This window comes from Plectropomus leopardus, chromosome 5, assembly GCF_008729295.1.
Source record: "Plectropomus leopardus isolate mb chromosome 5, YSFRI_Pleo_2.0, whole genome shotgun sequence".
Taxonomy (NCBI): domain Eukaryota; kingdom Metazoa; phylum Chordata; class Actinopteri; order Perciformes; family Serranidae; genus Plectropomus; species Plectropomus leopardus.
In genome coordinates this window covers 28,925,754-28,942,477 of record NC_056467.1, presented here as the reverse complement: position 1 = coordinate 28,942,477, position 16,724 = coordinate 28,925,754, and the positions used below count along the sequence as shown (strand labels likewise).

General features: G+C 38.6%; 1 protein-coding gene across 2 annotated transcripts in view; it reads left to right on the top strand.

The window, feature by feature from the left end:
• Positions 1-16,724, top strand: part of bcl9l (bcl9 like) — a 33,924-nt gene that overhangs the window by 10,799 nt on the left and 6,401 nt on the right. The window contains exons 2-6 of one of the 2 annotated variants that reach the window (XM_042487386.1): positions 11,498-11,571; positions 12,441-12,793; positions 15,550-15,672; positions 16,012-16,186; positions 16,377-16,461. In XM_042487386.1, coding sequence (XP_042343320.1) covers positions 11,567-11,571; positions 12,441-12,793; positions 15,550-15,672; positions 16,012-16,186; positions 16,377-16,461 — 741 coding nt within the window. In that variant the 5' untranslated portion in view covers positions 11,498-11,566. Of the gene's footprint in view, positions 1-11,497; positions 11,572-12,386; positions 12,794-15,549; positions 15,673-16,011; positions 16,187-16,376; positions 16,462-16,724 lie in introns of both variants that reach the window. The other variant, XM_042487387.1, reaches the window with a different exon arrangement.

The window sequence follows — 16,724 nt, the reverse complement described above, 5'->3', positions numbered from 1 at the left end:
CTATCTCACTCGATTTAGGGCTCTCAGACTGATGATTCAGATCCCTGACTTTCATTGGGTGGCACTAACTGATTTCAAATGGATTTCCCTTTTTCAACTGCATAGGAAGCTCAGGTTGGTGAAAAAAAATCTTTCCAGCAGTGAAATATTTCTTAAAGTGCATTTTCAGTGGTCACATTGTTGCCCATTAGAGACTTTTTTTGCCTGCAGAATCTGAAACAGTAGTCATTAAAGAGAGTCTCAAGGTTTTACTTTACTGGATGCTGGCACCAATGATCTCTCAAAAAGTACTGACGGCTGTCACTTGGAAGCAGTGTCACGTTATTGGTGTCAGTTGGTTTTTCCATGAGTGAAAGTTGGCAGGGGCTTGATAGCTGATTCAACATCTTTAAACCTAGCAGAGCTCGCCTGTCACCATCCTTGTTGACTTTTCTAAAGTCGCATGGCTTGCAAATCAAGCCGGCTTTTGCATCAGAATGGTTGCTGACAAAACCATTTCAACTGTAGTAATTTTAATGCGGGAAAGTACAGCTCGCTATAGATTTCAAATCAGTTGGGATGTTTGAAATTCATTAGCAGATCTCTAGACAATTCTCACTGAGTTGAGGGGTTTATTTTATAAAGTGTTATAGTTTTATGGCACTGAAGCATACTTATTTAATATGCAGGTGGGATTTGAACCACAGGAGACAGTGACAGCACTCTTCTGTATTCTTTGTCCACAGGTCTAATCTAAATTAAACTCCTTATACCAACAACAGACTGGTCATAGCTTTGTTTTCTGTTTTACTGCAGATAGATTGACAATCCTTTTTTCAGTTTCAGTTGTGTGCTTTAGCTTTGTTTAGCTGTGATCAAGGATTGTAAAGGTTCTATTGCTGATATGTGTTCACCTTCACTCGTGCTGCAATCTGTAGTTTTGGTATTTTCAAAAGTAATGTATGAAGCAGCTTTGCCAGTAACTTACACAGTTTTGAGAAGTGACTCCAGTCATTGCTTTCCCCCTTAATTTTATAACACTATATCCCATGTTATAGCAGTGTGTCCCAATCAAACTGTTCTCTCACAGAAGCTTCAGTGTGGTCATGGTGGATATTTCTAAGATAAAAAAGGTTCAGAGCTGTCCGCGTCACATCACATTTCCTAAAATTTGCCATGGTTCTCTTAAAGGTTGATTTAATTTATTAAAGAAAGAGCACAGGTAGATCCACCAGCAGAAATTGAAATATTCAGCATGTCTAACTCAGTGGGAAGTGGAGATAAAGGTGACAATTTGGGCTTGTTTGAAACCTTTGTGTGTGGACATGAAGGGAGTCATTACACCAACCACACAGCCCACATTACATTTGTGTAACTTAAAAGCAGGCGAAGAAAAAACCCCTTCAGAGGTGTGTTGTGTGCTCCATTTGGGCAGGTTGTGATGAGCCCGACCAGCATGTTAATGTTTTAGAAAGCGTCACTTGAGCAAAGGAATTTCAGTTTTTGGTGGCACATACAAAAATTAAGTAGCACAGTAGATTTACAGTTAAATTAATGCTTTGTCTAAAAAACAGTCTTTAGTTAAAAAATTTAACTGTAAAGAAAAAAACAGCAGAAGATGAAAGTTTCAAACTTGATTTAATAATCACAATGTAAGTAAGTGCACTTAAAGTATTCAGTGATAAATGATAAATAAACAATAAAACTGTTTTGTAGAATGTCCTGCAACTCAGGATTTTGTGTTTAAAACTGAGATTTTGTTAAATATATACTATCCAAGATTTTCCAAAAAAACAACATATTGACTCATACAAAAGTAGTCTCTCTTAACTACCACTTATGATCCACTAGAAGTGTGTGGCAGTGTATTTATCTGAAGAGACTCTGCCCTCTGCCTGCATTTTCTTATTTTCCTTACTATATTCCAGACATTCCTGTGTACAGTGCACAGGTGAGGTTGGGACTTTATAAAAAGGTAGCAACCAGCTGCCAGACTGTAAGCAACCCCATCAGACAGGAAGCTACGACAATCGCAGACATAGTGCTGAAAAAACATATATTGCAAAGCGAAACACCAAGCAGATAAATTTCATTCCAAAAGGAATCTGGTGTTTGCTTTCACTTTCACTTTTACTGGTGATACTGTTAACAAACAGTAGCCGACAGTTCCTGCACAGTATAACATTAAGTCCTGACTGAAGTCTTCTTGAAAGTGCAACTCAGACTCAGGGACTTTCTCATTAGTTTCAAAACAACGCATTTACCATTTTCTGCAGTGCATGTCCCGACAGGTTTTTCATAAATAACGTGTTGGAAAATGGATGCAGTCATTCTGGAGGGTGCGACTAGACTTCAGATGAAGAATGGAAATATTTTGAACAACTTTATGATATGGTTAAGTGGAAACTATGCCTTAGATGGTGAGAATTAGCAGTGAAGACTCATAAACACTTGCCAAATATGAATGAGAAAAAGTTCAAATAGATAGACTTAAAAAAAAGAGTAAGAGCATGCTTATAAAAAAAGATAAGTACTGAGAAATGCATATTGTCACCTTAAAATTGTTTTGATATAATAGGACTGAACATTAAAAATATTTGGGCAATCTTTTGTTTTTAACAATTTCATGTGTTGGTGCTTGTCGCATTAAAAAAAAAAAATCCTCAATCAATCCTGTTGCATACTACGTCAGTTATAGCCAATAACTCACCACAGAGATCACCACAACAACTGATAAAAACTGAAGGACTTGGTTGACCCTGCAAGGTAACGTTTTTATTCAAGAAGTCCTTCACAGAGCATTTATTTTGGTAACAGTCATACATGTTGTGTTAGCCTTGTGCTAAGTTAGAGAGTAAAGTGGCCAAGCACATTTAACTTATTTTCCTTCTCTTGACTGGCGCCATGAGCAAATGCAGTTAAACTGTCAAAAAAATCTGAACTGTGTATCTTTGTGTAACCATGTGCACTCCTGCGTCATACACATTATTCATTCATCAGTACTGTTAAACACTTTGGCCTCAGTGTTTACTGGTGTCAATCCACAGTGCAGCACTGTGGCATCTGTGTTTTGGACTTGGCTTCATATTTTGTTCTCACTGTTGGCCCTGACTTCCCAGGACTCTCTGGCTCTATTAATACCAGCTCACTCTAAAAATACACAGTACTGTGTGACCCACTGGGACTAAATAGGAGCTCAACCTCTTACCGTACCGTAGGTACACTGACATACGCATAAACAGCAGACATAAATTCTGACCTGTAATATAGTTGTTGTACTGTTGTCCTGGGATTCACACTGAAACCTAGTAATGAAATCACCCGTGAGTTTTCTAAAATACCCGAATGGTTGGCTGAAAAAAATAAACAGAACAAGTATTTTCCACACTCAAAGACAAATACCATTTGGCAAATTCATTTAAATCATTAATCAAACCTTCAGGCCAACAGTAATGTTTGTTTCAGTTGATGTTAAAGGAATGTAGGGGTGTGTCTTAGTGTGTGTTGGCCTGCTTTGTGTGCACATGTACTTATCATGGCCCTAATTGAGCTGGCCTCATACGTAAAGACCATGTGCCATGAATTTTAAAACTCATTGGATTATTTCCTTAATTTGTTTGAAGCAATGGTTGGATGCATCTGGAGAAGGTCCATCTGTTAAATTAAATTCTTTTCCCAAACAACTTGTGAAAATGTCAAATGAGGAAAGGGAAAAAGAAAACATTTTATGCCCCAACACATTTCTTGATTGGATAACAGCTCACCTTTGCATAAACATTTGGCCACCTGATTGAACGGGAGCAACATGTTTTATATAAGGCTAAAAATGTATCTCACATAAAAGATGGCAATAACACAAAACATGTACATCAGGATATAAACATGGTAGTGCCAGCCATCATATTTCTCTTTTCAGTTTGTCTGCTGGCTCAATGTGTCATGGACAGTGATTTATTGATTCAGAAATCTTTAAAAGGAGGTCAGTCCGACTGGATTCTCTTTACTAGATACATTTTGGTAACTTTGGCAGTTATACGTTGTCATGAATAATTTTTGTGTGGTATGCATGATGCTTTGGAAGGTGTAAGACAATAACTTTTTTGTTGCATCTAAAGGCACCAGCATATTTAATACCATTTGATACCAGCAAACAGTGATTATCTCTAATGCCTCAGTTGGAGATATCTTCATTAAAGAATTGGCTCCCCCTTGACATAACGCCTCCAGTGCTGAAATATGTTCAGTTCACTAATGGTGGAAACTGTTCTCCACATACAGTTTCTTGTACATATGCTGCACTACACAGGCTGCTATGGAATGAACAGGGATGACTTTAGGTGGTCTGTTTGCAACAAATCACCTTTTGCTATCTAAAGATATAGCAGAGCAATGGTGAGCCGTTTGGGACAGTTTTGTTAGTTTCGATTGAAAAATTTCTGTTGGGTTCTAGAGAACATGAGAATCATTTCTAACAAGGGGAGACTAATTGTAATACCCCTTTTCCATCAAAACTTGGTACACAGTTTTTTTATACATAATTAATCTCACTAAAAATAGGCTATAGATTACTTTAACATTGGTAGACGAGAGCTGTGTTCACGGCTCTACCGAGGACCAGCATGTATGTGTGGGTTTTTTGGTGTTAGTAAACATTAGAAGGCAGCATGGAGGCCTATGAAAACTTTATGGTGGTTACTTTTCTTTATATCGATTCCTTATTCAGTCTATCTTTCAATCGGTGTGCAGACTAATTTGGATCAATGTTTGAGTGCTGCTTGGGCCAAGACGAACAGTATTTTGTGTGTGTCATAGCATCTCGACGGTTAATGGGCTTAGATTAGAGCATTCACCCAGGTGTTGTATTTCCATCAATGCCAATCCAGAGCTGATAAATACCTGTTACTGCTGCAAAGTCATTTGACCCTGGTGTGAATGGCAATTATAACCTTTCCCATTACATTAAAAAGCCAGATGTTAGCTGGTGTTTTTGTGCAGTGCAAAATCAGCTTAAGAAACACCTTAAGATGATGCAATATAATTCAACAGCACCATGCACTGCATGTCCTAAAATGACCATTCCAGCCGAAATTGAATATTATAATCTCCACATAATCTTCATTTATTGTTATAGATTACTTAAATTTAAGCCAAAAGTGAAATTTTCAGAGATATTTGACTTGAGAGGATTCAAACAAGAGACACTATTCTAGTCTGAAAGACCCCACTGTTCCAGTCTAGTGTTGTCATAACAATTGACTGATACATATGGATTTTGATATTTGAAACTATTTCAGTACTCATTTTGTGTATTGATACACAGGTGCCAGCTGCGTTTTCTCACTCTCTTTTATTGTTAATGTTTTCTACAGTCATTCTGCTCTGCTACTAAAAAGAAAAATAATCATTGTCATGTTTTAGCCATGTCATATTTGTCTCTAAAAAACATACAAATTGTATGCCCCCAATGTCAACCTTTCCCTGTGGGATCAAAATATAGTCAAATGTCAATATTTTTCAAGGCAAAATTCCAGTATGATGACAACACTATTTCAGCCAGTCAGTATGAGTCTGTAGAGTGTACATTCTATTGAAGTAGTAGTACATTCTCGGATGACTGAGCAGATGCCTGAATGAAAAGGTAGCATTTCTTGGTTATCTGGAAAATTCCTCTGTACCCAGGTACCCAGGTGTCAAGGGTAACATTTTTTGAATGTGTAAAAAAACAGTATTACCCTTAAATTACAGTAATTGTTTGTGCTGTCAAATTCTTTTTAGAATGTGAATGTATGTTTATTCATCGTTTTTCTCAAAAGAATACCATCAAACTGTTCAGCAGTAAGAACTGAAGAGACAGTTTGCAACTCAAAAACCCAGAGCAGTTCTTTTTTTCTTCAGTTGTGAGTGCCAGACTTTAGGGGATCCAGATAACCAAGAGTTTGTCTATGGTAGATTGTCTACATTTTGAAACACTGTTTTTGAGTGAAAACACAATTTTTCAGGTAGTTTTTGTCGAGGCTTATGTCCCCTGTAAAATGCCTGAACAACATGAAAACTGCTAAATCTCCTCTTCACCCTCTGTTCATTTGGCAAACAACAAAAATGCACATCACAGAAAACATCTGGTAAGGAGTGGGACAGACCGCCCAGCTGTGCAAACCATTATTTCATGGTCGGGACATCATCTGACAAGATCAACAAAATATCTACAGGTTAATGACAACATCTGTGGTGTATGATCAGCTATTTTGATATTTAAACAGTGTGATTATAGAAAAAGTTAGAGACAAGAGAAAGTTGGGTTAACTTTGTTGTCTTACAGCCTGTTTCTCTGTCGAATGGCCGCCCGTTGCACCTCCATTCAGTTTCCTCCTGCTCACTGTGGTTACCTATACTGTGTTGTAATACAACCAAATTCATAATATTGTTCTCATTTACAGTTTTTTTCTGTTTCTGTTTTCAGATAACTAAGCACAGAATTATTATTTAATTGTGGTGCTTTAAACATTTATTGTTAACAAGCAGTGATTTCCAAGCTGTAGCACTACAAACAGGGCTCCGCAGGATGTTCAGCATGTCAGTGGCATTCACTTAATATAGTAAACACGCCAACGCCGCTAATGATGTGTCGTAAGTGCGCAACAACATATCAAACAAAAGCAGAGAATGGTGAATTTACCACTTCTAAGCAGAGGAGAGAAGATAATGTTATCACAGAAAGTTACAGTCCAGAGCGCTCCCCCAGCAGCAAAATCTAGGGAACACCCTTAGAGGAGGGCAGAAGGATAAATTATTTTATGAAATGCATCAGATAAATGGCTGTGCTTGCAATTATTAGATAAAGGTTTGTAGATAGTCAAATAGTCACAAAAAAGTCCTAATTTTCAGAGCATTTTTTGCCAACTTTTACTAATTTCCCCTGTCTTTGAAAGAAATTACATCATTTTTTAAGTCATGAGATTTTTTAACAGGCTGTGACCTTCAACATGAAATGGTGATGGCACATACAGTTTTTCTTGCACAAGAAGAGCATTAGATTTCCATAAAAAGAAATATTTTTGGTAACTGCTGTCTATCAACTACAATACAAGACTATTTTTCATAGTTGTTCCCATGAACCAGTACGGTACTTGGCAGTCGTGCACCTTATTAGGAATTACTTTCTTATTTTTTTTTCTAGCTACTGGGAGCTGACAGTGTGTTATCTACTGAGCGATGTACATTTAAGTAAATCCAAGAGTCAAATGTCACCTTACTTTAGCTGTAATTATTTTTTTAAGCTTTTAGAAGTGTGAGAAACGATTACAGTGGTGTCTTTTCTCAGCAATTGGTCTGCTGCGAGTCAATATGGGTGATGCCAGATTTTTGATTAGTCAGTCTCTGTACATACCAGGTACTTGTGATTATAAATCATAGGAGCCAGTGTTCTTTACATACCAAGCTAAACTGGAATTTGTGCATTTCCAAGTGTGACAGCATGCATCTATCTATCCATCTGTTATCTCCTCTTGCTTATCCTTTTCACGGTTGCTGGAGGCTGAAGCTGATTCAAGTTCAACTTGGATGAGAAATTTTTCAGAGACTTTCACGTCTAGTGTCAGATATTACCTCTTGTCCAAACTATCTTACCCATTTGTTAAATGATAGTCTGAAGAAGTGCAATAGGCATTTTGGAACCACAGATTCAAATAAATGCAAGCAACATATTTTCATTGCCACTGAGAAGTTGTTAAACCATGAGAAGAAACTGCAGGAGACCCTGTTTGATAAGGAAAGCTACAGTCTGTCAGGCCAGATGGAGATCTGCAACCTTGTCAACATGAACACAAAAGCTAGACTTAAAATGAGTGTTCCAACCTGCTTTGGCAGAAACAGTTTGACTGGGTAAGGGGGAGGGAATGTGAGAACGCCTCCCTTAAGGGACATGAAGTTTGATTTTACAACCTTGATTTTATTGCAGATTAATTGCATAGCAGCCAGGCTGATTTGATTTAATTAATCATTCAAATGTCACCATGATTAAGTACTAATCATTTCTCAAGCTTAGGTGTTAAATGTCTTGTTAAGTTCACGTGTTGAGATCAGGATGTAATGAATGCAGATGACACCAATTAGGTTGAGTGTTGGTGTGTGTCTAGTGTGTCTAGTTAGTCAACGTTGATAAACAAAAATCAGAGCTGAACATGCAAATCAGATTCTGCTTGTGTCTTTGCTACTGTTCAATGTACAGAACAGTACATGTAACAACTATTGAAACATGTGGCATTTTCTTTTTTCAGTTCTACTGCATTGAATCAAAGTGGGTATAATTTGGCTTATTATTATCATTATCAAAACAAACTGATGGAAATTAAGGACAAATACAATACAGTAATACCATGACACACCCAAGTCATCACCGGTGCAACCAGTTGTTTTATGATGTTGCATAATAAATTAGTTGGAAATCACTCATGTGTAATAAAGGTGTGACAAATGAGTTTTGAATTCATAAGCTTCAAATTAATAACTTGTTTAGTTAATCATTTGTATTAAATTTGTAGGATTAGTGTGATATATTGGCAGAAATTGAGTATATTTTCTTCAGTTTATAATCACCTGAAAATAACAATCAATGTGTTTTGATAATGAAACGTCAGCACCTAGTCCAGGTACTCCTGCAGAAGGTCAAGGAATTACATTTTTGTAAATATTATTCATAAAGGTCAGAAATAGTTGTAGTAATTTTCATATATTACAGAACCTAAAAAAACGCTTATAACCCTCTCAAACAAAAACTCATGCAGTTTGAAAAAAGCTTTAGCTGCTCTAAAGTCACTGTAATGTTCCTTGAGGCTGATTACTTAAATACAGGCTCCATACACGTGGCATGGAGTGGGGATAATAGTAGTGCAAGGCCTGACTCCAGGTTTACAAAATGGTCAAATGAAACAAAACATCTAGTGCCTTTAACCCTTTGAAACCTGGACCGACACACTTCAAAGGGATTAAAACCCTTTGAAGTGTGAGCAAGTTGGTTTGCTTTCTTTTGGAAACATGGAAAAAAGGCAATGAGCAACTTCGCAAGAACTGTTGTGCAAATTGAAAGAAGTTAGTAGATTTAGAAAATTGTTCTTAAAAAAGCTTGGGAAAAAAAAATGGAAAAAAAAACACTATATTGATAATTACCATAATGATATATTTAAAATATTTTATAAAAGTATTATTATCATTAAGAATTTCTTTAGGGTTTTTTTTTATTGTTAGTTGTTTTTTTCTTTCACTTTATTTTTCTGTTATTTTTTTCCTCTCTAATTTTCAGGTATTTTAAGTGTACTTTTTACATTTGTTCTTTGCAAATTTTTGGGTCATTACTTCCCAAGTTTCTCATTGCCTTTTACCTATATTTTCTGAAAGACATCGAGCCATTTTGTTCAGGTCTTCAAGCCTTGAGTGACTTGTTCCTGTTTCAGTGTGCTTTTACAGCCTATAGTGGACTCAATAAGACTTCCTCAGGCTTCTCCAATGTTGATCGTATCAAGTACAGCAGAAATGACTGGGAGTCTCCTGGATATCTCTTAGACTGGCATTCACTTTAGATAGGCCTATCTTTTCTTGACTGTCAACTCGAAGGTCAGCGACTCACCATATGATTAGTCTGCCTCCACTCTGTGTCGCACAAAGCAAGTGAGTCACACTTTGTCAACAGGAGCGACGTCTGACTGTCCCCGTTTGAGTTAATGAGTGATGAAATCCTAAGCCAACGAACAAGGCACCTTTCTGTGCTGACATGAGCCGGTGATAGTTAATGACTAATTACAGCATTGTGTTTACCATTACCTGTCAAGGTGAGTGAGTGGTACAGATGGTTCTGTAAGAGCGTGACAGCTGACCTGACTGACTACGCCGTGTGGGATTGTGTCATTGACCAAAAATGGAAACCAGTGGAAATGTTTACATGAGATCTGCAGCGTGTCAGCCAAATATCTCGGCTAGATGTTTTTGAGCAGGCTGTGATGACTGTTTTGACCAACTATTGTTCACCAGCAACAGGTGTGGAAGGGTTTTGTTCAGACCTGCAAATACTGAGGAACTGTTTAATGCTCTGTGCACACGCAGCTTTTGTGGGATGCACAGCAAGAAAATTTTGTGTTTAACAAGTTACATACAAATTCTTTGACACACAGAGAAGCACACCCCAGTTGCAAAGGTTAAAATCTGAAGCTTGGGGTTATGGACACAGGCAGGTGGTGGTGTCAGGAGGGCGTCAGCTTGCAGCTATCGACTTGAACCCAGAATGAAGCCTCGTGTGCTGCAAAGTGTCGTCCATTCTTAAAGTTGAACTTGAATCCTGCTCAGTTTAAGGCTCATTTTGTTTCCTCACATTACTGGTAAACCTAAAATGAGATATCTGAGAGCTGAGGACTTATCATCTGGGCTCTTAGGTCACACTTAAATAGTTTAAAAACAAATGCTGATAAACCCATGGGGTCTAAACAGGCCTAAATTAAAATCTGTTATAATCAGGTAATGAGTGCTTGCCTGTTTGTGCTTTACACAAGTGTGAAACTGAGAGAAAGAGTCTCTCTGAGTGAGGGAGGGAGGGAGAGACAGGTATTGCTACAGACAGTGTTGTGGAATGTGTGGTGGAGTTTTTGTGGTTTGCAAAGTGTTTGGTAGAGGGAGGGACCTATAACACTGCTGAGCTACTTCTGAGCTGCAGATCCCTCCCCCCAGCTCAAACTCACTCTTTGCTCTCTTTCTCTTAAAGGAACAGTCACCTCACAGTAGTCCCTTTTACACAGTTCGTTGAAGGTGGGACTGTGGTGCTGTTATTCCTCCACTCTGTTCTGTATGAAAGCTACGGACACAGAATTGGGCGGTCGTAGTCACAGGGCCAAATCGGCGTCTATGTAAAATAGACAGTGGGCATGAAGGGACAACGCACACAGATAGATGCTGATTGTTGTGTTTACACTAGGGTTGCAGCGCTCTACTGGTTTTAAGGTATACAATGATATGAAAGTTGAAGATGATTAAACTGATCAAGCTTTGCACATTTGCATATCTATGATTTTGAGAAAAAATGCAGCCAGATAGAAAATTTCACCTTTATTTTAGTTATTATCAAAATAGTGATAAAACATTTGTTCAACTAAATTTAAGCCTTCTGTTTTCATTCCGTTAATGGTCCTTCTGAAACATAATAATGATAATAATACCACAATATTTTCTGAGACGGCTATCATACCATGAAAATCTCGCTCCGTTGCATCCCTTGTTTACAAGTTAAACCTCTTTTTGCTTCTTAAACACCGGCATGCTATCTAAAATCACACACTGGAGCAGCATTATGCTGGCATTATTTGGTTCTGTGCAAAAAAGCACTTGTGTGTCTTTGCTCCTGCTCTCTTATCAATCTTTTGGTCCCTTCTCTCTTGTCTGTCTTTGCTCATGAAGTTGATGTTGACCCACAGATAAAGCTGACTGTAAAGGCTGCTATCCGGCTCCAATGATGAAGTTTCTCATTTGTTGTCCCCAGGTCCATGTGTGGTCAGTGAAGCATCCTGGAGAGCAGCATGGCATTGTATCAGCTGAGCATCTGGTTGAGATGAGGTGAGTGAACAGGCGGAAAAGTTTGCTCTCAAGGCCTAACCTGGAAGCTAAGTGTGTTACTAATCAGCCACTCAGTTAAGGCACAATATCAAGTTTATTTTTTTGAAAAACGTAAGCTGAAATAGATCTATAAACCAGGGTTCAAACAAGGTGCTCGAGATGCTTGAAGTGCTTGAATTTGACACTCAGAAATTCAAGTTCTGGATTACTTTGAAAATCAGACTTTTTTAACTTGCTCCTTGAAAAACTACTTGAATATCAATGAGAAGAGGGCAGAAGGATAAATTATTTTATGAAATGTATCAGATAAATGGCTGTTCTTGCAATTATTATATAAAGGTTAGTAGACAGTCGTAACCAGGATGTTTTGGAAGCCTCCACAACACACACAGTGTTGCAGTCAGCCATTAGCACAACGTTGAGCTTCGTCAGTAACATGCCTGAAAATTAATAACAAACTGATTAATAATTACTTAATTGTAGGCCTTGGTAGCATGTTTGCTATAGCAAATTTGCACAATTCTTTTGCAATTGATAGTTGGGTGGAAAAAATTTCATCCCTTAAAATAAGTGCTTAAACAGTACTTGAAAGTCCTTGAATTCGACTTCCCCCATCTGTATGAACTCTGATCAACTCTGTCCTGTAGCAACTATGTGATTAGTAGTTTTCATTTCCAAATTGCTGCTTGTGCAGTGGTCAGATTTGTATTTACTCCCAGGTCAGGTCTTGTGGAGAAATGGTCTTAAATTTTCTTTCAACTCCTAGAGGATTTATGTCTGAAATATTGTCTCTTGATTTTTCTTTTCTTCATCAGTGTCGCTTGTAAGCAATGTGAGCTTCACTGACAAACAGCTTTTCTCCATACCAGACCTCCACCTCAATCACCAGCCAATCAAATGCACCCAGACAATAAACTGGCCAATCATGGCAAGCAGGTCACCAGTGACGGCCGATCCCAAATACCCAATGTAAACCAGCAGGCTCAGCAGCAGCAGGGAGCTGCTGGCCACCTGGGTCCAAAGGGCGTTGGTGCCGGGAGCCATGGAGTCAAAACCAACCAGATTTCCCCCGGCAACCCTGGACTGAAGGCTGTAAGCCAATCAGTGAGCAGCATCGGAGGGATGCTGAAAACCAAATCCAAGCGGGAGCGGAGCGTCTCAATTGACTCTGGCGAATCAAGAAATGCTGTTCCTCCAGCTCTTGAGACTGATGCCAAAGGAGGTAAGACATGAACACACAGATGAAACTGTGTCAGCGTCTGGGACGTATACACAGTGTGTCTCTGTTCTAAGTATGCACAAGTTCACTTCCTTTGCCTTCCTATCAGCCAAATCTTTACCCGAAATAAAAGATTACGTGCATTCACCTCCTCCACAGCAGGAACTTGTTTTCTTTCTCGTTGAAATGCCCTGACCTTTCAGTGAAGCGTCAAAATTTCCCCCTGGCTTTTGATAGTTTTTGCTATGCCCGCGCTGCAGTGACGTGCCTCAGATGAAAAAGCATCTGGGCTTTCAGTAGTGCTCAGAGGGAGAGACAGGTCATGAGGTTGCGAAAACTTAGTAAGCCTAGAGAGCTTGTTATTAAAGCAAAGACGGTGAGTGGGTGGGAAGAGTTAAAGTTCCTAAGTTCCTTTTGTGAGTGTTTGGTAAACACTTGTGTTCATGTGGTTCAGTGCAAAGTGTTTGATTTGCATTCGTTTGCTGTTGCTTATTTAAGCCTCCATGTGTTCATGCAAGTGTTTGACTGTAGTTGATAATATGATTTTGTGAAACTCATCTGGGCTTCCTGTTCATGACTTGAACTTCATTAAACACACACACACACACACACACACACACACATGTTGACGCACTGTGAGGGAGAGGTGTGGTTCCAACACAAAGAGCGGCAGGGTAAAAGAGGGAGAGAAAGAAAGATAGGGTGGATCATTTTAGGGAAAATCTTTTTTGGCTCTATTTGACCTCCACACACACACACACACACACACACACACACACACTCTCCTGTCTGTCTGTCTTTGTGTCTCACTCCCCGCGATCTAATTTCTGCTTTTAGAGAAGTGCAATCAAATAAACCACAAGCCTTAAAATCACTCTGCCATCAAACCTGTAGAGAGTCAGTGACAAATAGTCTAGTTAGGTTTCTTTTCATACTAGGTTTCTTGTTAAGATAAACCAGTAAATGCTGTAACAAAAACATTCACAGAAGACAAGGTCAGCTCTTTTATAGTGCCTCTCTGTGTCAAGGTAGCAGCAGCCCTCCCTCTGCTGTCCTTTTCTCTGTATTGTCACTGCACACTTCCTTCCTCCCTTACTGTACATTTGTACGTCTTTTAAGTCTGTGGTTACCCGAGCTCATCTGATGTGTTTACTGCAAGGTAGTTTTCTGCCACAAAGTCAGCAAGATGTTGAGTAATGAACCTGAAAAATCTTCTCTGTTTTGTTTAAAGAGCTTCTCTAAATATGTGACAGTAATCAGGGACATTTCCAGTGTGCTCTCCTCTCCTATCACTATTTAGAGTTTAAACCCGCCGTTGTATTTGCTGTCAGAAGTTGGTTCTTCCTCTTTTCCTGCCAGTTTACCTTCTGGAAATGTTAAAGCTGCTACATGTTTCCTGCAGCTGCTAGCAATCACTGCTGCATAGCAGCTTGTGCATCCACAAAATCGTAATTGCACCATGTGAGAAGGCTCAGCACATGCTTCTCGAAACATTGCATCTGCAGATGTGATTAGCATGCACGGCATTTTGTTGGGAAAAGAAAAAAGAACCATAATAGAGAAGAGCAGAACTGCAAATGATTTCTAGTGTTTCATTTTTACCTATAAGTCCTTAATTATAATAATGTATAATTCAGATGTGTATTTTTTTTAATTATTTTATTTAACCAGAAAAAAACTCCTCCTGGCCAAGACAGGCAGCAATTCAAGTTACAGACACAAACACAGAACAAAAATACAAAATCAAAAAAGCAAATCAAAGCAATTAAAACACAAAAAGAACACAAAACGAAATTCCTACAAAGAAAGACTGAGAAGTACAGTACAGTACAAGTACACCCTGGCATTGGCGGTGATGATTTACAAAATTCCTGCAACAGTGCTTTGAAACACCCTGAGGAAACAAAAAGAGCAACTTCAAATCCTGCTGCAGAAAGTCAAATTTTTAGGAGCTCTAGTTAACATAATTCATAATTTAACATGACTTTGGAACATTTTACTAACATGACTTCATGATGCAGCTAATTGCCTTTTTTTAAACTTAAAGCATTGGATAATGCTTTAACTGATTCGGACATCCTTTTCAGATTTAAAGTGATTTGTTGCATTTGTCAAGACAGCTGTTAGCTGGGACGAAATAACTTCTAGCAAGTAATACAAACTGCAGCAGTACATTACCCAGCTAGCAGGGAACATTCCCACAACATTGGTGTACTTTACCTACTAGGTGTAACAATGTTTTAAATAAAACATTTTAATCCTATGTTCAAAGAACATTCTAAGGATGCTTATCATGCTGAATAATGTTCCTGTAACATTAAATGCTGAGTAAGACGTAACGTTTTAATTGCAACATTATGATGATGTTTTGGTGATGTTGAGAGGTGGCAGATCATAGAATGTTCTTTTTATTAAACAGTCCCACAATGTTACATGAGAACAAAGGAAAAACATTTTCAAAGCAACATTCAGAAAAATGTCTGTAATGATGATAATGATAATTATAGAGAATGTTACCCTAACCATGAGAAGAACTTTCTAGGAACTATAAGAAAACATTACTAAAACATTGCATAGTACCATTCTTATAATCTTTTTGTAACCAAAAATTGCAAGCTGGGTAGCGTCTGGCTCTGGAAAATACAGCAGTGGATTTTGACCTTTTGTGGTGAATTATACAAACAAAGTAGTTTTGATAATACCCTTTAAAGAAACAATACTATAGAAGTTAATGTTGATGTGTGTGTTTTATCCTTTAGAGGGTGTTATGCGCAGTAAGCGGCGCTGTGTCCTGGAGAAGAAACAGCCGTACAGTGGAGATGAATGGTGCTCTGGACCTGACACAGAGGAAGATGATGACAAGCCGCACACTGCGACCAACCGTGAGTCTGCCTGTCTCCACAGATAGGGAAACACACTGCCAGTTGCTGTTGTCTAAATGTAGTGAAGTCCTCACTAACAATTGTGTCATTGTAGCCACAACTTTGAGGTTAAATCCATAAATTATCCATAGCTGTTTTCAGGTCCTATACACACACTCAAAGGAAGATGATGTAAGCTTGGAGTGCCATACTGTTACTTTCCACTGATTTGACTTTACATGTTTTTTAGCTCCATCTAGTGTTTAGATGTTGCAGCCAAAAGGATGTACTGCTATCACAATTATAAACCAGGACACCACTTAAACTAAATTAAACCAGTGTACTGCTGATTTTTCTCAGGAGAGCGTGGGCTGGCAGGTCCTATCCAAGGGCTCTCTGACCGCCTGTCTGCAGGACCAGTGTCTGAACCTACTGGTGCTGTAATGGGATGTGGAGTGGGAGCAGGGCTAAAGACAGAGCCACCTCAGCCTTCACAGCAAGTGGTGTATGTTTTCACAACCAGCCTAGCCAACAGGTGATAACCATTCCCAGGCCCGACATGCAGGTTATAATTCTCAGAAGTGGAGAGGTCTAGATTTTCTTTATCTAATCAACCAGCCTATTTGTTTTGGGATTTTTTGGATTCAGATTAGATCTTCAGTTAAAAACTGAAGTATTTAACTGCTGTGATCATATGATTTGTAATACTGCTCTTTGTTTGACAGTGCTGCAGAGGCAGTAATGAAAGGACAGACCGATTCCATCCTTCTGTTTCACCAGCAAAATGTTTCACTCACCAAGTTGGACCAGGTCAGAGGCAAATTAAACAAAATGTCAAGTTTGTATTAAACCATGGGGGAGTTAAAAGTGTTTTCCACAGTACAGACCACAAGTGCAAAGTATGTGGGGAGGTAAATTTGTTAAGCTATTTTGGTCTTACATACCCCTTTGTTCCTGTTTCTATTAGCAGCTGATACGACTGCTGTTGGTGCTTGCACTGAGAAAGTCAAATGCAGTGTGTTGTTTTGACAAATAAAGTATGTCTATCTATCTATCTATCTATCTATCTATCT